Source organism: Cydia pomonella, chromosome 19, assembly GCF_033807575.1.
Source record: "Cydia pomonella isolate Wapato2018A chromosome 19, ilCydPomo1, whole genome shotgun sequence".
Lineage (NCBI taxonomy): Eukaryota > Metazoa > Arthropoda > Insecta > Lepidoptera > Tortricidae > Cydia > Cydia pomonella.
The window spans coordinates 5,957,205-5,979,038 of NC_084721.1; the positions used below are offsets into that span (position 1 = coordinate 5,957,205).

The 21,834-nt window shown below is 35.8% G+C and overlaps 1 protein-coding gene and 1 long non-coding RNA gene across 2 annotated transcripts; one reads left to right on the forward strand and one right to left on the reverse strand.

Annotated features, from left to right (window-relative positions):
- Window positions 1-1,873: 1,873 nt before the first annotated feature.
- Window positions 1,874-17,743, reverse strand: LOC133528188 (nose resistant to fluoxetine protein 6-like). Its single transcript, XM_061865453.1, has 13 exons — window positions 17,412-17,743; window positions 14,402-14,625; window positions 13,690-13,901; window positions 12,802-12,887; window positions 12,336-12,517; window positions 11,594-11,745; window positions 11,122-11,290; window positions 10,551-10,744; window positions 8,303-8,447; window positions 7,939-8,122; window positions 6,495-6,637; window positions 5,661-5,770; window positions 1,874-4,224 (listed from the first exon to the last, which is right to left on the reverse strand). The coding sequence occupies exons 1-13, from the start codon at window positions 17,710-17,712 to the stop codon at window positions 4,083-4,085; spliced, it is 2,244 nt and encodes a 747-aa protein (XP_061721437.1). The 5' UTR covers window positions 17,713-17,743; the 3' UTR covers window positions 1,874-4,082.
- Window positions 14,638-21,826, forward strand: LOC133528194 (uncharacterized). The gene is made up of 3 exons (XR_009800965.1): window positions 14,638-15,592; window positions 18,102-18,179; window positions 21,601-21,826. It is a non-coding gene; the product is annotated as an uncharacterized LOC133528194 (long non-coding RNA).
- The last annotated feature ends 8 nt before the right edge of the window (window positions 21,827-21,834 follow it).

Genomic DNA, 21,834 nt, shown 5'->3' on the forward strand with positions numbered 1-21,834 from the left:
GTTTCTCAAAAGAGTCACAAGCGGCACGCACCGCATCCATCGGCATATCGTCCCAAATTTGCATGATAACCTTTTTAAAATGGCTCAGGTTTGCGACTTTATAATTATTTAGTTTCGAGAGCATGTATGACCATACGAAATAATCTAGTACGTTTAAATCTGGAGAACTTGGTGGCCATTCAGTTTTCGGCAAAAAATCGGTCAAATTAGCCTTGCACCAAGCTTGAACAGCGTTTGCCGTATGCGACGGAGCTCCGTCTTGTTGGAAAACATAATAATCGTCTGCAAACATATTTTTTAAATTTGGGGCAACATTTTTCTCCAAAACCTCCGATTTATAGTATGCCGCATTGATTTTGACGCCTTTATCAATAAAAACTAGAGGCAGTTTGCCCCTCTTACAAAGAGCACCCCAAACCATCACTGATGGTGAGCTCTGGAACCTAGGCACATTCTTTTCATACTCTGGAATGTCTTCTATCCGTGCTGCCCACAACCGGTCGTTCTGGGCGTTATGAGGCTGCTCTAACACAAAGAGTTTCTCGTCTGAGAAAACAAATTCGTCACCTGCGTGCCAAGAAAGTATGGTGCTACATCTTTCTACTCTCTTTTTCTTGGTTGCATCTGAAATGCCATGTACTTTTCGTTTTTTATAAGCATGACATCCAAGATCTTTTTTCAATATATTATGTACAGATCCCCTGGAAATTTTCAGATCAGCAGCTAATTTTCTAATAGATCGGTGTTTTTTCCGCCGAATTCGCTCTCTTATAGCCTTTACCACTTTTTCAGTTCTAGCTGAGCGGGGCCGACCGGATCTTTTCCTGTCCTCTGTAGAAGAGATCTCTTTATACCTTTTTATAGTAGTATAAACCAGATTCCGTTTAATTCCATGCGGTTGTAACGCCTTGAATATAGCACATGGCCTGTCGCCTTTAAGGAATTTTCTAATAATTTCTTCACGAACGTACTTCATCGTGTATTCAAGCCAAACTAAAAATACGTGACTCATGAAATTATAGTACTATGTTTATGTCAATATACTTTTTAAATTAAAATAAGAATTTTATATCCAGCGATCCGTATGTCTATACAGCAAGTGCTAAAAGTTTGTATTCGAACTTATTGGACACGGTGTACACACAGAGGCGGCGGGGACTTTGTTTTATAAGGTGTAGTGATAAAGCACCTCATTTGTCAAAATCAGCTTAAGTAGAAACAGCTTATATAAGCCAACTTATATAGATTTGACACAGGTATTGCTAAAACCAAGCTAAAACCACAACCGTAGTATAATTAAGTAAACGAGAAAAGAGGTAAGTAGTGCCACCTAGTGTATAAGTCCCATACTATTGTATGCACAGGTGTAATGTTGTGCTATCTGCAGTACGAGGAAGAGTACAGAGCGCTTGTAGTTTGCAGAGTTAATTGACAGATGGCGTTATTCTCAATTGTCATCTTATTTTTAATGAATATATGTATTTTTGTATTGTTGTTATATATTATGATGATCTCAGATGATTATAGGCAGTTTGTTGGTTTGCTTCTTTCTCAATAAGTTGCAAAATATGTTTTAAAAAAGTTACTTAATTTTATAAATCACCTGAAGCCCCTTAAGGTTACTTTAACTTTATTATAATTTTTGAGCACTATCTATATAATATCCTACTTAATTTTACTGGTTTGCGTATAAGTACTGGAACATAAAAATGTATGTTCAGATATATTTCTGAAAGAGTACCTAAAGGTATATATGAGTGCTGGGGGCCGATTTTTGAATTTTCAATTCTATTACTTTTGAATTTTGAATTTAAATGCCTAGTAGTGGATATACTTAGTATTAAAAGAACAACACGAATCATCCATCATCAGATCAGCTCGATGGTAACATAATATATTTTGCATTGTCATTCAACTTACATATACAGGGCGTCCCAAGACTACGGGACATCAATTGAAAGTACTTTTAATATCGTATATAGGATATTATACTGAAAGAAGACTATGTTATTTTTGAAAATCAGTAATTCTGTATTTAAAGGTTTTCTAAGAATAACTTGCTTCGCCTGGGAATCGAACCGACTTAAATGTAAAAAAAAAATCACCCCTATTTTTATGATGCAAATCGAAAGAATGGACATAAAATAATATTTCTTCTTAAGTAACATAGTATTTTAATAAAAGAAAGGAACAACGTAAAATGTTTGAGTCAAATTTCAAGAAAATGATTAAGTATAAGTATGTCAAATTTCAGCATGTAAAATTTGGATTTTGCATGCTTCAGTATACTTAGGATGTATTGAATTACAGTTTTAGACACTTTCTACTGGGAGAAATAAAGAAAAATATATGTTGGTTCCCTGTCCCTCTTAGCAACAATGATACATATGTATAATAAATACCCCTTAACCGGCTCATCCATTAAAATCCGGAACGGTACTACAAAATCAGAAATTTGTTAACACTTTTGCACCTTATTCACTTGTAATAAAGAGTAAAATGGAAACATATAAGTTAGATCTTAGCTAACAATTATAATATCAATATTGAACAATAGCCACCTGAGAGGCCCTGATAAAGACTTTATTCCAAAAAGGAATTTTAACTTTAATTAAATAATTCAAAGTTCCAAATTTAAAAACGAAACCATCGATTCTGGGACTTAAGAGAAAGTTCGCGTTTTAAAGTATTTGCCTCTCTCTAATACTTTAAGAAATATATTGTAGAGTTTATAGAGAGATAATTTTAGAGTTGTTAATATACAGACTGATTCAGGAGACGTGAGCAGGATCAAGCCTGCGTACACAGTACTTAAGTTATAAGCAACTGTTTCGTGCCAGTATTTGTGAGATTAACGCTAATTTATTTTTACTGTTCAGAAAAAAGTTTTAATTTATTACAACATTTATGGTCCCCCTCTTTGTTTCATCTATGGAAGGTAAGGAATACAATATCCATAGGCAGAACTTTTGCAAAAGTGGCTATAAATAACAGTTCCAAATCTCTCCAGAGTAGCGCTAGAGTAGAAGAACCTAGGCGTTATTGACGGGTTGAAGTGCGCTGTCTATGATCTGGTTTAGACTTAACGGTTAAAGAGGTTTAATCTTTGTTAATTGTATTATATTGTATCTTTGTGTTGTTGGGGGCCATGATTGTAGATACTCAAATTTGTCCTTACCAAAACGTAAAATGACAGAAAAGAAGCGTGATTGTTTTGCTTAATATGATGGTAAACGATTCATTAACATTTACTGATTGTGTGGGCTGTAGTCTTGCTCACGTCTCATGAATTACTCTGTATATGTTATATATTAAGAGCCCGGCAACGATTTTAGAGCAAAAATGTAAAAAAAAATGATAAATTTAGTCGTTGAAATTGTGCACCTTTTGTTACGTCATATCTAAATAACAAGTATTGGTTTCTATTAACACCTCTTCTCACCTTGCCTTTTAATAATGAGGTCGCAAGCGTGCGTTGCCGGTAATATGTGACGAGAAGGGACAGTTTTAAAAAATTCATAAAAAAATATGGTGGTAAATTATATAAAATAAGAACAGTTTCAGCCAATTAACAGATTGTTTAAGTATCAAAATTACGTTAAAATTAAGTCAATTTTCACAGAAATTATCACTTGTTTTAAAGTAATTTCTAGAGAAAATTGATTTCGCCTAACTTTCATCTACTTCAAATTTATAATAACAAAAATGTAATGGTAGTAATGTAGTTGAAGTACAGGATATGTGTAATACAAAATTAAAAATTATTAAACTTTACGAAATTTACAAATGAGAGCTTTAAAATCAGTGCTTTACGCTTTAATTTTTTTTTTATTAAAATGAAAGAAAACAAGACGTGCTAATAGAAACCAGAACTTATTATTTATAATAGTTAACAAAAGATATATACAATTTCATCGACTAAATCTATCAATTTGACATTTTTGCGACAAAAATCGATAACAGCCTCTTAACACTAAAATTCGCATTTCAAAATATCTTTCATCCTCAAATTTACGTAGGTATAATAGAGAAATATGTCTTTTTATAAAACTGCTACTCAATTTCTCAAAATATAATCAAATTTACACTTTAGAGGAAAACTGCACATTAGTAGGCAGGTTGTCCTGTAGATGTCCCGAACTACTCCCAGGTGTTGTGCTGGCGTTCGTTTGTTGGCTGGTCGACTTCACCTCTGCTTTATGTTCTCGTGTTCGTTTCATCAACCTGAAATGGATGGAAATATATTTAATTTAAGAATAATAATAATAAAGAATAAGCAACATTTATTGTCACGCAAATAAAATGGTACGAGTTACAATATATATATATATATATATATATATAAAAATAACATAAACAATTAGCATATGTGATAAAAGGAACGGGCTCAGCATAAGCTGCGTTTGATAACATTATGACTGCGCAGCACAGATTTTCAGTCCGTCCCCTTTTAATGTGTTTTAATCAAGTCGTATTCTAGGCTTGGAATCGATACATTTCCAGGACAAAACTAGAATTAGAATCAGCATTTTCAGTAATGTCGAAAAGCTACCGCCGTAAATGTCAATGTTTTTGAACAACTAAGAAACCGATTGCAATCCACGCAACCATGCAATCGGTACCAGTATCCTGCAACTGGTACCAGTTAATATATCAAAGTTATAGTACCTATGGTAATACAAAAGCTGATAGTATGAAAATATAATGAAAATATTAAATATCTTTAGAATGTATTCTAGACATAGCGCGACAATGTTTCATTTAAGTTATACTTTGCAACTTTAAAAGGAATTCCTAGTTGTGATTTTTCCATACAAACGCTCTCGACTGTTTCCTCCCTGGATTTTTAACCTAGAGCAATGATTTTTTTCAAATAAGATCAACATCATCAATATCTGTGACGCTGTTTTGCTTTTTTGGATTATTTTATTTTGAAGAAACTTACAGCGCCTAGCAAATTGCAAAAACTGCTCAATTGAATTGGCTGCATAAAAGACGCAGTATACAAATATGACAACAAATATAAAAAAAAAATCTAAACATATAGCAGCATAGATTATTTTTACCTCTTGCAGTATTAATTTTGGATACAATCGTATACTGATTGGTTGCGTTTTGGAGAAGAAAACAGTCGAGAGCGAAACCTCGAGTTTTGAGTTTTTTGCGTGGGAATTTTAGTCCCAGCTGCAGTTGTCCTTATCGCACGTATGTACGCACTCCCCTCCCGCCCACCGCAGCGCGACAGAAAAATTCTTGATTTGAAAACTTGCTCAGTTATGAATTGCTCTTATTGCAGACCGAGCTCGCAATTATCAACCGAATCTTTTGAAATTTTGTGATCAGCGGCGGTAATTTTATAAAATTTCTTGTCGAGTTTGTTTTAGAATTTTTTTTAGTATGGGATCTACAGCTCACAGAACCACTACTTTAGATACTTATATCTACTGATGAGCCGTCCGAAAGTTTCTAAAATTGTAAAATTTCCATATGGAAACATTTCGGAAACTTCTCATATTTTTGTTAGGGAAACTAAATTTTCCATTTCCTTAATGAAAGTTTCCTGTGAAATTTGCCTGAATATTTCTAGAAATTTCCCAACTTTTTTGAATCTTTTATATATTTATATATATCCAAAAAGAGCGTTGATGTATATTACTTACACCCGTTTGACAAATATGTCAAACAACCGGATGGCAGGCGCCTCAGCAATCAGCCAGATTACAAAAGCCGCTATACAGCCCCAGAATATTACGCCCGCCACGGCAGTAAACTGAAATTTAACATAAGTAGTAATTATTTTGACGACCGGTTTGGCCTAGTGGGTAGTGACCCTGCCTACGAAGCTGATGGTCCCGGGTTCAAATCCTGGTAAGGGCATTTATTCGTGTGATGAGCATGGATATTTGTTCCTGAGTCATGGGTGTTTTCTATGTATTTATGGATTTATAAATATTTATATATTATATATTTCGTTGTCTAAGTACCCTCAACACAAGCCTTATTGAGCTTACTGTGGGACTTAGTCAATTTATGTAATAATGTCCTATAATATTTATTTATTATTTATTAATTATGTTCAGGGACATTATGTGATGTTATGTAATGATAATCGATGACGAGGCTTTCGCGAGTGCGGCAAAAGTTGCTTTTATTTTAGCAAATTTGTGGGTAGCTAGAGGAGAAAGAAATCAGATAAAATAAATAAATATTATAGGACATTATTACAAAAATTGACTAAGTCCCACAGTAAGCTCAATAAGGCTTGTGATGAGGGTACTTAGACAACGATATATATAATATATAAATACTTAAATACATAAAAAGTACCCATGACTCAGGAACAAATATCCATGCTCATCACACGAATAAATACCCTCACCAGGATTTGAACCCGGGACTATCGGCTTCGTAGGCAGGGTCACCATCCACTAGGCCAAACTGGTCGTCAAAAAAACTACACTAAATAAACCCCCACTACACTAAAATAAACTTACTATATCAGCGTAATCGTAATGCTGAGAGTTTCGAGCGACGAACACGCTTCGCATGTAGATCAGGGTGTGGGTCAAATACACCCCGTACGACAACCTGCTGAGCGGCACCCACACGTACCAGCTTAGACCGGCTTTTATAAGAGCTGGAAGTAATCATAAAATCATTAATGGTACACATATACATGTATGGTAAACTTAAATTTAGAAATAAAATTATAAACACAATAAATAAAATGTGTAAATATGAATTTAGTTTCGTTCGTAAACTTATAGTGCTTTTAAAAATAACATAGAATTAACAATTGTACTTAAATTACATTCCGATTTGCGGACAGTTCTCAGGAACCTAATTCCCGCTATATATTGACAACTTTGTCCGCCAAAAACATCTGCTTGTCAGATCTGATAGACACTTCTGTACATACATTCCTAGCTTTTGTAGGTACAAGGTGTCCCTATTCCCAATGAACAACAGAAAAACTAGACAGCGCTCACGGCTGAGCACGGCGTATACGGCGCCCTCTATAGGGTCATACGCACTCCTAAACTAAGTACTTAATACACATTATTGTATTGTATAGATTGCAAGTTTCATTTACTTAGCAAGCAAAGCAACATAGCACCAACATAGCAACCGACGGTCCAGAGGGGTCTATTGATAGCGGCTTACACAACGCCCAAATAGCAACACCGACGGTCCAGAGGGGTTGATTGATCGCCGCGTACATAGCGCCATTTATGGGGTGCTACGCGGTTGAGTAACCAACATACATTATTGTACGCTAGATGGCAGGATTCATTTACTTACGGACGTGTTCCAACGAGCAACACATCACTAACATGGCAACGCCGACGGTCCAGAGGGGTTGATTGATCGCCGCGTACATAGCGCCATTTATGGGGTGCTACGCGGTTGAGTAACCAACATACATTATTGTACGCTAGATGGCAGGATTCATTTACTTACGGACGTGTTCCAACGAGCAACACATCACTAACATGGCAACGCCGACGGTCCAGAGGAGTTGATTGATCGCGGCGTACATAGCGCCATTTATGGGGTGCTACGCGGTTAAGTAACTAACATACATTATTGTACGCTAGATGGCAGGATTCATTTACTTACGGACGTGTTCCAACGAGCAACACATCACTAACATGGCAACGCCGACGGTCCAGAGGGGTTGATTGATCGCCGCGTACATAGCGCCATTTATGGGGTGCTACGCGGTTGAGTAACCAACATACATTATTGTACGCTAGATGGCAGGATTCATTTACTTACGGACGTGTTCCAACGAGCAACACATCACCAACATGGCAACGCCGACGGTCCAGAGGGGTTGATTGATCGCGGCGTACATAGCGCCATTTATGGGGTGCTACGCGGTTAAGTAACTAACATACATTATTGTACGCTAGATGGCAGGATTCATTTACTTACGGACGTGTCCCAACGAGCAGCACAGCACTAACGTCGCAACGCCGACGGTCCAGAGGGGTCGATTGATCGCCGCGTACACAGCGCCCTCTATGGGGTGGTACGTGCGCCATAGGAAAGTAGTCCCGCTGATGAGCACCGCTAACATGATGACGATGCCTGATATAGAACCGAGGACGGCCCATTTCTGAAACCAAGTATAATGGTAGTGTCAAGGGCATAACGTAAAATTTTTCCGAATACTAGAAAGCCGGTCATACTACTGCCACTACCCAATTTTTCTTAGTTTCCGTTCACTCCGATGCAAATAAAGCAATCGGGCAAAGGTCAACAACCTATATAGTACATATTATTAACATTAAGTTACCCGTGAAATTCTCATAGCATTATCTCTCTTGTTCTTGATGAAAATGAACCCGCTGAAGAACCCGACAATGTAAGAGGCTGCGCGGTGGTGGCTCTTGATGTACATGAGGTGGAAGTCCGGGCTGCCCCGCGGGTTTGAGACAAACCTGGATAAAATGTAATATAACATTATGATTCAAACTAAAAAAAACAACTAAAACTGAAAACTGGCCCCTGCGGCATAAACCCGAAGATGCTAGCAACATTTTCTAGCTGGATTGTTAGGGTGATATGTTGCGAGGAAGCTGCCAGCTCTTCGGTGTTCGGTGGCATCTCTGAGTCTTTTCGAGAGGTCTTTGAAGGTATAATATATTATAGGTATAATATATCTCAGATACTTTTTTTGGGTGGCTATGAACCAAAATGTGGCTTCTGTAAAAATACAGACTAAGAAATCAAACCTGGCGAAATTCTTTAAAATAAATTTTATGGCTCCTGAGAAGAAAACCGGTAATGTGTAGTTTATTTTTTTCGTATCATAGTATCGGCTTAAAGTACGTGTCTAGTACATACTGTAACAGTTAAACGGCAATTAAAAAAACAATGGAACCGGAAATTTACGCAATTTCACGATGTTGACCATCATTGACGCATGTAAGATAGAAGTCAATAAACAAGAATTTTCCACAGGGTTACTGAATGGGTTGATTTGCGTGAGAAATAGCGTGGACAACAAAGTAGCTATTTGATAAATTAAGTAATCAGGGCTAATTATTCTGTTCATTCTAGTAATTTCGTGAGGTTACCACTGATCTTTCTGTTGATAATGCTCAGTTATTTAACAATTTTAGTCCTAGACCCATATTTTAGACTTTGGGCCCTGCCAAAGGCTTATTTAGTCATACCCAAAATAACATGAAAATAGTTTCAACGTTTTGTTAGCTTTTATTAAATGAAAACTGAAATTAGCTAACATGTTTTCTAAAGGAAAAAAACTAGAATATCTAAGTAAAACCAACGCTACAATTAATCTTGTAGTGAAGTGTTCTCTCTTGCTGTGCAGTGTTGTCGCAAAATAGAGACTGAGACCCTACGAAATACAAGCAGCTAATAAAGAAATATGTAAATGAATAAAGAATAAAAGCGGCCAAGTGCGAGTCGGACTCGCCCATGAAGGGTTCCGTACCATTTATGACGTATTAACAAAAACTACGTACTAGATCTCGTTCAAACCAATTTTCGGTGGAAGTTTGCATGGTAATGTATATCATATATTTTTTTTAGATTTTTCATTCTGTCATTTTAGAAGTTACAGGGGACACACATTTTTTCACTTTGGAAGTGTCTCTCGCGCAAACTATTCAGTTTAGAAAAAAATGATATTAGAAACCTAAATATCATTTTTGAAGACCTGTCCATAGATACCCCACACGTATGGGTTTGATGAAAAAAAATTTTTTTTTTTTAATTTTATGGCGTATTAAAAAAAAACTACTTACTAGATCTCGTTCAAACCAATTTTCGGTGAAAGTTTGCATGGTAATGTATATCATATATTTTTTTTAGATTTTTCATTCTGTTATTTTAGAAGTTACAGGGGGGGGGACACAAATTTTTTCACTGTGGAAGTGTCTCTCGCGCAAACTATTCAGTTTAGAAAAAAATGATATTAGAAACCTAAATATCATTTTTGAAGACCTATCCATAGATACCCCACACGTATGGGTTTGAAGAAAGAATTTTTTTTTTTTAATTTTATGACGTATTAAAAAAAAACTACTTACTAGATCTCGTTCAAACCAATTTTCGGTGGAAGTTTGCATGGCAATGTATATCATATATTTTTTTTAGATTTTTCATTCGGTTATTTTAGAAGTTACAGGGGGGGGGGACACACATTTTACCACTTTGGAAGTGTTTCTCGCGCAAACTATTCAGTTTAGAAAAAAATGATATAAGGAACCTCAATATAATTTTTGAAGACCTATCCATAGATACCCCACACGTATGGGTTTGATGAAAAAAGATTTTTTGAGTTTCAGTTCTAAGTATGGGGAACCCCCAAAATTTATTGTTTTTTTTTCTATTTTTGTATAAAAATCCTAATGCGGTTCATAGAATACATCTACTTACCAAGTTTGAACAGTATAGCTCTTATAGTTTCGGAAAAAAGTGGCGGTGACATAATCGGACAGACAGACGGACATGACGAATCTATAAGGGTTCCGTTTTTTGCCATTTGGCTACGGAACCCTAAAAAAGACACTTACTCAAAGGTAAACAGTTGAATGGGATTCCAGTTGTACTTGTAAGTCAGCACTCCAGGCAGCAGGATCGAGGCGACTGTGATGGCCCCTGCGCAGACTAGGCCGAGCTTTGGTTGACGTGTATAAAGCCAGTACAGGAGAATTGCTGCGCAGGAGAAGTGGAAGTCGCAGGGGATGTACCATGAGACCACGAGACACTGAGAATTGAATCATAATATAAATATCATGAGGTAAAATTTTTAAAATTAGGCAGCTGTAAGAGAAATGATAAGCCATGGTATACGTGGATGGGCTATGTGCTGATATGAAAAGAAAGTAAAACAGAAATATGGAGGATAATGATATACTGGGCCGACCCCAAATAAACGAGACCAGGGCAAGCGAATGATGAGCAGTGATCGGTGATGGTTGCCACTGGATTAATGTATCTATTTTATTTAATAAATTTTATATTTTACCTGTAAACAGCATTTTTTTCGAAAAGTTTAATCGGGTATCGGATTAATAACGTATCCATGTAGCTATTTCTATTTGATGTACCGCGGTGTGGCAACCAAGTGAGTGAGTTACTTACAATGTGCTCGCTGTCGATGTAGTTATTTAACATGAGCAGACTGAGCCACCAATTCTTGCGACATGAGCCGGTTTCGTTCTCAACGAGCTTCGGCCACATCGGTCCGGAGCCCGTGTAGGGGTACACTGCGCTGACGAAGAATACCACCATTGCAAATGCTGGCACTAGCCTGGAATGGGAGGATAACATGTACGTTTTTTGTAAGACTCGATTGTTATACAGCGGTGTCAAAACTTAATAGTGACATCAGGACAGGACAGTGTGCAAGTAATGGACAAAAAGGAAATATGATTATTGTTTTACATTTTGTTTATTTCGGTCTAAGTACAAAATGCTAGTGTAATGAAAAAAAGGTTTGCTTGGAAACCGTATTTTAAAAGGATTTGTGATTGTAGTTCCTAAGTAGAAAATGTATCTGTAATTGCTTTAATTTAGCAATCAGTTCGGTTTGTTGAATGAAGTATAAACATACCTGATATATCTTTTCAAAATGGCGAATAGCGGGTTAGGGAATCTCCTCATTTGGCTGAAAGCGGTCGCTGTCAGGAAACCGGAAAGGAGGAAAAACGTGTCGACGAACAAGTCATCGTGGAGGGTGATCCAGCCGCCAGGTCCGGGTAATGACTACGAATATGTGTTTATAATTTTAATGATTCTAACCGCAATATCATTTGGTAACTGTAGTTATATTGCTATCTTTTTTATGTTTGTTCAGACCCAGCATTATTGAAAGGGATAAATAACATCATAACTACAATCACTACTTGGTACTGCGTCTACTATAGCGAAGACAGATCCTAGGACCCAATTCGACAATCGAAAACGAACGTCCCATGAATATGAGAAGGAGATCCAAACTTACACAGATGAGTTTCGAGTGACGGATTCATCAAATAAAGGGACTTATGTACGGAATATCATACCAACTACTAGTTTTAGTGGGTACGGAAACATTTTTAATACTGCAGAAGAAATATTTCCTGAGGAAAATTCAGAGATCTCAAATTTCCGAAGAGTGTATCTATGTAATGATGAACATAACAGACCTATTTACATTATTAAATTCATATTATATTAAATTATTACCTACATCACAACTGAAAACATGCCAAGACAAATGCGATTCTGAATTGTCTAAATTCAGATTCAAAATACAGTTAAATGGTAGTTTCTTATAGGTCTCTGGGCAACTAGAAGATAGAATAAGGGCTCACCTGATCGACTTGTTTCCCGTTGCTAACGGCCCCTGCACTAAGTATGCCTAGTTGGTGCACAATAACAATGCCGCACAGACCCAGGAATCGAATCCCGTAGAACACTTCAATGCCATCTTTATGCATTTTCAGCAGGTTGTTTGCGTTCGCTCTGAGGCAGAATGCTTCTATGATATCATCTTCTGTAGAGTTTAAGATTTTATAATCACTTACAAACTAATAATAAACACAAAGTAGTGAAAAAATGTTGAAAAAATAAATAAATTTGTTGACTTTGTTTTCTTGAGGTAATTCTGCAAGTAATACTTTTCGAAATAAAGCGTGCGTAAAATATCTACCACTACCATAACTGCACTTAACTGGCCAATGTCTACCTATTTAATTAAATCAAACAAATAATTGAAATAATAACAACTATTGTTTGTGATTAATACGCATTACAAATGTTATTTCGTAGATAACTTACTTAGTGTTGTCGGCTCACACTTAAATCTTCCGCTGTTAAAATAGGTGCAGACCAATGTTGTAATAATCAGGACAGCTAAAACAGTTCTGAAACGTTTAAGGACCAGAATTTTGGTAAAAAGGATAAAATGATAATTGATGTCTTGATTTCCGTTTCCCAGATGGATTGAAATACATCTAAGGACGGGCCTTACAGGTACTAAGAATGGTGTTAGTTCAGTGGTGTCACTCACGAATTCGAGCCAATCGTGCAGTCTAACGCAACTAGCTGTGACAAATCGCGAGCGTGATGCTAACTCATCAACCAATCGCGTTGTGGCGTTAGACTGCACGATTGGTTGGAATTCGTATGCGTAACACCGCTGGCGCTATACTGGCCCCATTCTCATTGCCCGTAAGGCCCGTCTTTAGATATATGTCAATGGTGTGGAGATTGTTTGTGCAAGATATTTTTAAATTGACCTCGAACTTAATATTTTACTAGGTGATATTTACTTTTAATTCTCCTCGTATTTCTAACTCTCAACGCAAAAAGATGGATGTTGTACGTTTGACACCAAATGTCTGTCTGTCTGTCTGTCTCAAACGGATGAGAGAGCGAGTTTCCTTGCGGTTGTTCTTAGCTTTGTTTGGTAAAAATCGATCCAGTAGTTTGAATAATATCAGCTCTTTTCCAAAACAATGTAGAGCATTTTTGCGTAGGCGGTTTTTAAATTTAATCATATATTAATTATAAGTACAAAACAAGAAAGCCAAACATTTACCCACATAACTAAAATTTTATTTCAATAAAACAAAATTTGGATTTTTTTTTGAATTTTGAAAACTAGGATACATGTAAAACCGGGCCTCCTTTTGCTACGCAGTACAAGTGACTTAGCATACTCACATGAACGCCCAAAAAGCAGCATCGTACGGTTTTTCCTCTCCCTGCTTCTGGCAGTCGCCAGTGGTGATCTTTGGCCGTATGCCGGCTATTCCAAGATGGCTGCGCGCGAGCATGGTTCGCATAAGTCGCTCCACGGAACCGGGGCCGCAGGAGGCCGGCACACACACCCCCCAGGTCAGCTCGTTTAGGGGTCTCGAGTGAGGTGGGTGGACCTTTTAGATGGTGTTTAATATACAGTTAGGATGCTGGAATAGGAGCTAACTAGTAGGCATACTATAGAAAACGCAAAAGACATTAAGCCCCATTTAGACGGATTAACAAATGAATTCAGTCGATCGACCAAAACGAAAGTCTTGATACGTCTAAACAAGGCTTCAGTACCCCTAGTGTAAATAAATTCGATTTCGAAACGTGACGTACGCGTTTGCGTTTAGCCTCATTTTGTATTGGATTTAGAAAGAGCGCGCCAAGCGGGACGTTTTGGAAACTCAAAATCCTATACAAAATGAGACTTAACGCAAACGCGTTCGTCACGTTATGATGTCGATCAAATTTACACTGGGGTACAGTAATAATTTAGGTACGCTATACGTAAAATGTTTCATTATTTTGTTTACATTAAATTTCTGTCAGCATCAAGGTTGCAACATCAGTAAAAATATTTTGGGACCAATACAAAAAACAATGACCTACACGTGTAATGTTTGTTTACCTCTAAGTAGTCCAGTACCGACTGATCCGGATCCACACCCATAATATACCGTTTCTTGACAGCATTATCCGTTCTTTCCAGTACTATATCTGCCAAGCAGTACTGCGTCTTCAATTCAGGGCGGGACGGGACCCAAGGCGGGTTCAGGCATTCGTCGAAATTTCCTAGCTGGTAGCGGTTTCCGAAGAGCAAGCCTTGCGGCTCGGAGGCTATGGAGTCCCAATCTAAAAAGAAATGTTAAGTAAATTCAATGTGCTGAATACCGTCTATAGGGAAGACCGTCTACAAGCTCTTTCGTCACGTTTAACCCTTGAGTTTGAACACGTACTACAAAAGGTCGGGAGAGGAGAAGGAGTGAAGCTCTTTCTTTCTGACTGTGTCCGAGTGATGTAAGTATAAAGACGATTGACGACCAGTCTGGCCCAGTGACCTTGCCTGTGAAGCCGATGGTCCTGGGCTAGAATAAGGTCTTACTTTACCTTATTTGAGCCCAGGACCATCGGCTTCACCCGGTGCCCGGTAAGGGCATTTATTTGTGTGATGATTTTTTATATATATGAGTATGTATTTATCTATATACATACTCATATATATAAAAACAAAGTAACAAGTGTACCTAGGTCTATCCAACGCCGGCTGGGTAATGTTAAGTATTTTTGTGGAATGCTCAGGAAAGCAGTTTTGATATTTTATGTATATATGCATATAATGTGTCGAAAGATGGCAGTAAATTTATTGTGGCTACAAAAATTTTTTTGACAATCCACTTTTTTTTTTAAATTCTCTTTGGCACAGCCAAGGCTATCAAAATCGCTGCCAACTTAGCTTGGTCTAACTCTAGATGATTATCATTTAATAAATAATTATCATTTAATCATTTAATATTTAATCGTTCAAATACATATTTGTAACTCCTTTTATGCTTGTCAATCCCTAACACGATTTTTTGATACTTCTCAATAAATAAATAAATATAAAAAGTATTGAACTCTCTGAAATGAGATGCCAATAATAGCTATTACGATTTATTATCCACTGACCGTAGTAGTATTAGATGGTAGTAGTAATTATGGCTTAATTTAATTACAGATCTGTAGTAACTAGTAAAGTAATCAGTAAAGAAAAGCGTGACAGCAGGCAATTGGGGTCAATGTGATTGATTGGCAGTTTACAGAATAACATACTTCAACCGTAAGTATTAGGTTAGATAAATTCTCACAGAATTAAAAGAGTTTTTTTGCGGATTTGGCTAAGCGGGTGGTTGATGTCACTGTCAGAGCTGGCAGCTTCCTCGTTCAACGAATAAGTATTGCGATTCAGCGAAGAAATGCTGTCAGCATCTTTGGCTCTATACCCTTTTTAGAGTTAGATTGTTAGTTTTTTTATTTTATGACAAAATATTATTACTTACGAATTGAATATGTGTATTAATTAAATGAAAAAAAAATGAATTAATAAAAAAAAAGTTACTTTTCATATTCAACTTGGAAACAAACCAAAGTGTTATTTTAAGTACCTAGTCATACTAATATACGTACATGATAAACAATAATCAGTAAATAATTAATAAAATAAGAAACTGATAAATATCACATTTAACTACGGGACCAACCCGGAAATCACGAAAATAAATTTACTCATACAAAATATCAACATCGCACCAGCCGAAATGAATGAAATTACTCACTGACCACCGATTAAATTTCATCTGGTATAAAGAAATAAATGTAATTCATAGATAAAAACTCATTAATAATAAGTTTTAAATGATTTTTACGAAAACTTATTTGTAATAAAATTTAAGCTTCATAAGTATAAAGATTTAAGCAAGTTTAAAACTTATTGATAATTATTTTTACCATACCTCCTTTGCATTTTATTATACTTAATATATAATAAGATGAATAATAACAAATAAGATGAGAAAGGATAAGGAAACAGTACCCCTAGTGTAAATTTGATCGACATCATAACGTGACAAACGCGTTTGCGTTAAGTCTCATTTTGTATAGGATTTTGAGTTTCCAAAACGTCCCGCTTGGCGCGCTCTTTCTAAATCCAATACAAAATGAGACTAATATGAGTCTTATTTTGTATGTGATTTAGAAAGAGCGCGCCAAGCGGGACGTTTTATAAACTCAAAATCCTATACAAAATGAGACTTAACGCAAACGCGTTCGTCACGTTATGATGTCGATTAAATTTACACTAGGGGTACAGATGTCTGAAGTGAGCAGTAAAAGCTTACCTAGTTATGTCTGTATGTGTGACGTGTTTAATACCTAGTTGATACCTAGTACTAAAGAAAAAAAAAAGTCAAGTGCGAGTTCGTTTTACTCGTGCACCGAAGGTTCCGTACAAACTTTGAATTATCAAAGCGAAAGACTTTTGATTAGAACTACCTATAACTGTCTAACTAATTTGCGCGACGTGATGCATGTACTTATGGTGGTTTTTCGAGGATAATTCTGTATCATATGAACCGATATTTATTTTTTTTCAAAAAAGGTGTTATTAGTTTAATCTCATAGAAATTTCAAGTATAATACGTAAAATTGGTGAAATTGCAAACTGAATTCAAAAATGTGAACACACACATTTTACCACTTTGGAAGTGTCTCTCGCGCAAACTATTCAGTTTAGAAAAAAAAAATATTAGAAACCTCAATATCATTTTTTAAGACCTATGTTTTTTGCCATTTGGCTACGGAACCCTAAAAACAAATAAATAAATAATACTTTCAATGCGTTCTGGTTAGCTTTTTTCATAACTATTCTAAATTTCAAATCGATAGCTTTTCTCGAGACAGGCGTTGTGACAGATGGAGAGACGGACAGAGTCGCACCATTAGGGTTGCTTTTGTACCTTTTTGGCACGGAACCCTAAAAACGACGAAGCTTTCAACAATAATGGTGCCAAAACTGTTTTTTTTTTCTAGTTTTCTAACTAAACGAGTAGTTTTCGACTTATAAAACGTAAGTGGGTTATATTTTTTCTTAACTCACTTACCCCAAACCGCCCAAAGCGTAAAATTCCGCAAATTCCGAATCAACATCAAAGTCTGATTCAAACAAGCCTCTTCCTGTTTACTCCAATCTTGATTTTGCAACGCGAATACCACATCTTCTAAATAAATATCCTTATTAAGTCTTTCGGTGAAATTCTTTTTTCTCTCTTTATTTTCAATTTTCTCTGTATCATTTTCAAAAATGTCCGTTGTCACTTCCACGGTTTTTGGACGTGTTGTCACAAGACAAGAAATTTTGCTCAGTAGTACCAGTCCAACGATAAATAAAAGGAAACACTTCATGATGTTTCAAAAGATCGCAAGAGACTGAATCATAGATGGACAGGCAGCCTCATTGTAATACAATTAGAAATACGAAGGCAATTATGTTAGATAATTAATCGTTATGGAAGGTTTATTGAGAAAAAAAATTGTCCAATTATATATATTATTTTAATACAATTATGAAGCTTGATTTATTTATGTATTCTTTTAAAATTTCACGCCTTGTATATGAGAGTAAAAACGTCCTGGAAAATAGGAGTCTTTATTGTGGACATTACAATACCTATTTTAGTACACGATTTGGGTATGTGTACAACATTTTACAAAATGTGATTTAAAAAACTTTGGGAGACTCAGATATATTAAAATAGAATACTGCTTGACTGTGAAATGTTTGCGTCTGTCAGATCCAACACGCGCTCCAGTTGAAGCTACTCGTTAAGGAGCGAAACATGACTGTCGAGCAATTTTCGACTTTAAAAAACGTGAGTGATTCATTTTAAATAGAAGCTTTGAACAGACCTATTTATAGGATTCAATCATGAAAATTATGCTTCAAATTCTATTTATTGAATTATGTCCAAAGCTGGACTCCGTTAATCCGTTAACGCGTGGGTGGGCAAATACGGAACCCTACACTGAGCATGGCCCGACATGCTCTTGGCCGGGTTTTTTAATAACCTGTTAACTTCCAGAACCCAAACTAACAATTCATATAAGTAAATCACTATCGCAACAATACAAAAAATGCAATTTTAGCTACGCGTTAACGGATTAACGGTGTCCAGCTCTGGAACGGTATTATGGTCGCATTTTTATTAGCTGTCATGCCATGCGTCACTTTCGCACTTACATACTTGTTAGAACGTGACAGGCATAGTGACAAGTGATAAAGAGCCGACCATATTAGCCCTACTGATGATGTCCATGTTTGGCCTTACTATTAATAGGTTGGTAATGATTTAATGAATTAATATAAGTTACTTCATGTATAGCTATTTAAAATATTTTTACACTACTTTCAATCGCGCCCGTAGGCCAAAGTGTCACTAAAATAATAAGCCCAAAATAATATGTTTGAAATTTTGTTTAGTTAGTAAGTTATGCTGGGCATTTTCCGCAAATCGACAACCATTGTGCCTATTTTGTGTGAAAATGAAAATGTGGTGGCGTGGTGCTTCAGGTTGCCTACAGTGCCTCCTTTAGTGTGCACGAAGTCCCTATGAGGTATTTGTTCCTGTATACTTCTAACTGTTTACAGTCTAGAAGAGTGTGTTTTGTTGTTTCCTCTTCTTCCATGCACGCTCTGCCCAAAGGGCTGTCCGTTTTACAAATATTATGTAGATTTTGTTTAATGTGTATGTCCTGTAATGAATCCTACTATTTTTCGTAGTTTGTGTCTGGGTGTTATCAGTAGTATTTTGGTGAGCTTGTGGTTTTGTTCCGGTTGAACTTCTTTGGTGTGCTTACATGTGTCCATTTCAGTCCAGTACTTATTGTGCAGTTGTTTGTGATGTTGGTCTAGCTGAAATTTTGTTTATTTCCAAACTAATTTTGTTTACTAAAAAAAGTTGTGAAAGTCGGGTGATAATAAAATAACATTATTGAAAATATTTTGACATAATTTGTTATATATCAACAATAGCTATACCCTTGCGTTTGTTTTTCTTTAATTTTTAACCGACTTCAAGATTTCAAAAGAGGAGGTTATCAATTCGATTGTATGTTTTTTTTTTTAATGTTTGTTACTCCATAACTCCGTCATTTCTGAACCGATTTTGAAAATTATTTTTTTGTTTGAATGTATATATATACAGATTGGTCCCGTTTTTGTCAAAACTCAGTTCTGATGATGGGATCCATGAGGAATCGAGGGAACTCTTCAAATTTGAAAGGCATACATATAGTGATTTTTATATTTTCTGTAACAAATCAAACATTTACATTTAAAAAAGTAACATTTGATGAAGTGGAACTGCTGATGATGATCAGAATGGAACTCTTCAACGACGCATAGTACACGTTTGGCGATTTCTCCTCTTCGCTGTGTTTGTTAAGTAAATTAATTTTTCAAAACAATTTTTTGTCAAGTTCGAGTTCTGACGATGGGGTCCATGAGGAATCGAGGGAACTCTCCAAATATGAAAGGCATACATATAGTGATTTTTGTATTTTCTTTGACAAATCAAGCATTTACATTTTAAAATAAAATAAAAAATAAAATAAAGTTTTATTTCAGGCAACACGTACAGAAAAAGTGACATTTGATGAAGTGGAACTGCTGATGATGATCAGAATGGTACTCTTCAACGACGCATAGTACACGTTTGGCTATTTGTCCTTTTCGCTGTGTTTGTTAAGCAAATTAGATTTTCAAGACAATTTTTTGTCAAGTTCGAGTTCTGACGATGGGGTCCATGAGGACTCGAGGGAACTCCTCAAATGTTAAAGGCATAGGTATATATAGTGATTAGTATTTTCATTAACAAATCAAGTATTCACATTTGTAGAAGTGACATTTGATGAAGTGGAATTGCTGATGATGAACAGAACGGAACTCTTCAATGATGCATAGTTCACGTTTGGCAATTTGTTCTCTTTGCCAAGCAGTTAGGTTTTCAAGGCACATTTTTATATTTCTATCCTATTTAGTTTTTTTAATAATTATCTGGTGCTTTATTTCATGCATGGTTTGAAATAATTTGTCTTAAATACAGTCGAATACCCTATTGCGGGTAGGTATCTTACCAGTTAACCATAGGGCAAATCTGACCTGTTACCTCCTTTTCTACATAATTAGGCGTAAGACGCTGTCTTTTTAATTTCATTGTATGAAATCTCAAATCAACCATAATCGTTCTTTCACCGGTCTCCCTCAACGAAGTCGGTTTTTTTTTCTTAAAAATTATTAATATAATGAAATCAGTTTTTTGCTCCAAATTTTTAGCTATAGCTAATATACAATTCCAATTATATAAAAATATTTTCCATACTATAAATATCCAGAGAGGAAAATGGGGACTACGTTTGTATGGACAAGCGGCCGTCCCCTTTCCTCTTAACAATTTAAGCGTAACCATCCGTTTATTTTGTCAACATTATGTCACCTACATCTATTTTTATTTATGTCCAAAAGTAATTGATCTATATTTTTTTGTAAAATCATCAGAGAAATTAACGAATGTATTCTTGCCTAGTTTATGTCTATAGTTTACTTTAGCGCCATCTATGTAAATAGTACGGGTTTATCACACAGTAAGTTCCGAGGGGTAACTTTGGTCACCCCTTGCTCTTTACAATGCTTTACACCGTCTACGTCCCCTTGCAAGTTTAGCCGTAATTTGCCTAGATGGCGCCACATTTCAATTTTTACGAGTTTCATAGGAATTAATTAGAACTAGCAACATCGCCCTCAAGTCCATACATCGAAAAAAAATTGAACTAGAACAGGCAGTTTTATACCTACCTAGACATTTTCTACTTCTAGTTATCATTACTGTTTATTCATAACATAACCTACATATTTTTAATATTCATGACTTAATATCCACAATGTTAGTCATGTTCTATGACTAATCAGTAGTCAGATGCTTATATACAATTATCTATGTTAATGAGATTGACTTGGCGTGACAGTAAGTTTTATAATCATTATAAACTCAAGAGCAATTAAAAAGGGTTTTAAACTGAAACCTACTTGTACAATTTTTATCACTTTTTTATCACTAGTTACTTTCGCACTTACATACTTGTTGGAACGTGACAGGCATGGTGACATTGGTGACAGGCGATAAAAACGCGACCATGCTACCGCCACAGAAAGTTTGTTGTTGATTGTGTTTTGGTGCATTTAAGATACGACATAATGATTTTATGATTAGATATATTTTTCCGTTTTGATTACAGATATATAAGGAGACAGGCACCGTCAGCTGTGAGAAGGTGTAATTTCATGGGGCCTAAAGGCACCAAGCGAATTATTTTACAAAGAGAAATAAAAAACAAACTTTTTCTAAGTACATGTAATTATTTATTTTTATTAGATTATTAAATTACAATAATACAGTAATCTAATAAATATTTCAAACATGTATTGTAACTACGACTTACATCAACAAATTAATTTATTTTAAACCTAAC

Excerpts from the sequence above, each read along its gene's own strand:
- LOC133528188 (XM_061865453.1), bottom strand. The coding sequence starts at position 17,712 with ATGAAGTGTTTCCTTTTATTTATCGTTGGACTGGTACTACTGAGCAAA. Across the intron at positions 11,746-12,335 it reads ACGGGAAACAAGTCGATCAG|TCATTACCCGGACCTGGCGG; the intron begins GTGAGCCCTTAT and ends ACATATTCGTAG. Across the intron at positions 6,638-7,938 it reads CTGCTCGTTGGGACACGTCC|CTCTTATAAAAGCCGGTCTA; the intron begins GTAAGTAAATGA and ends GATTACTTCCAG.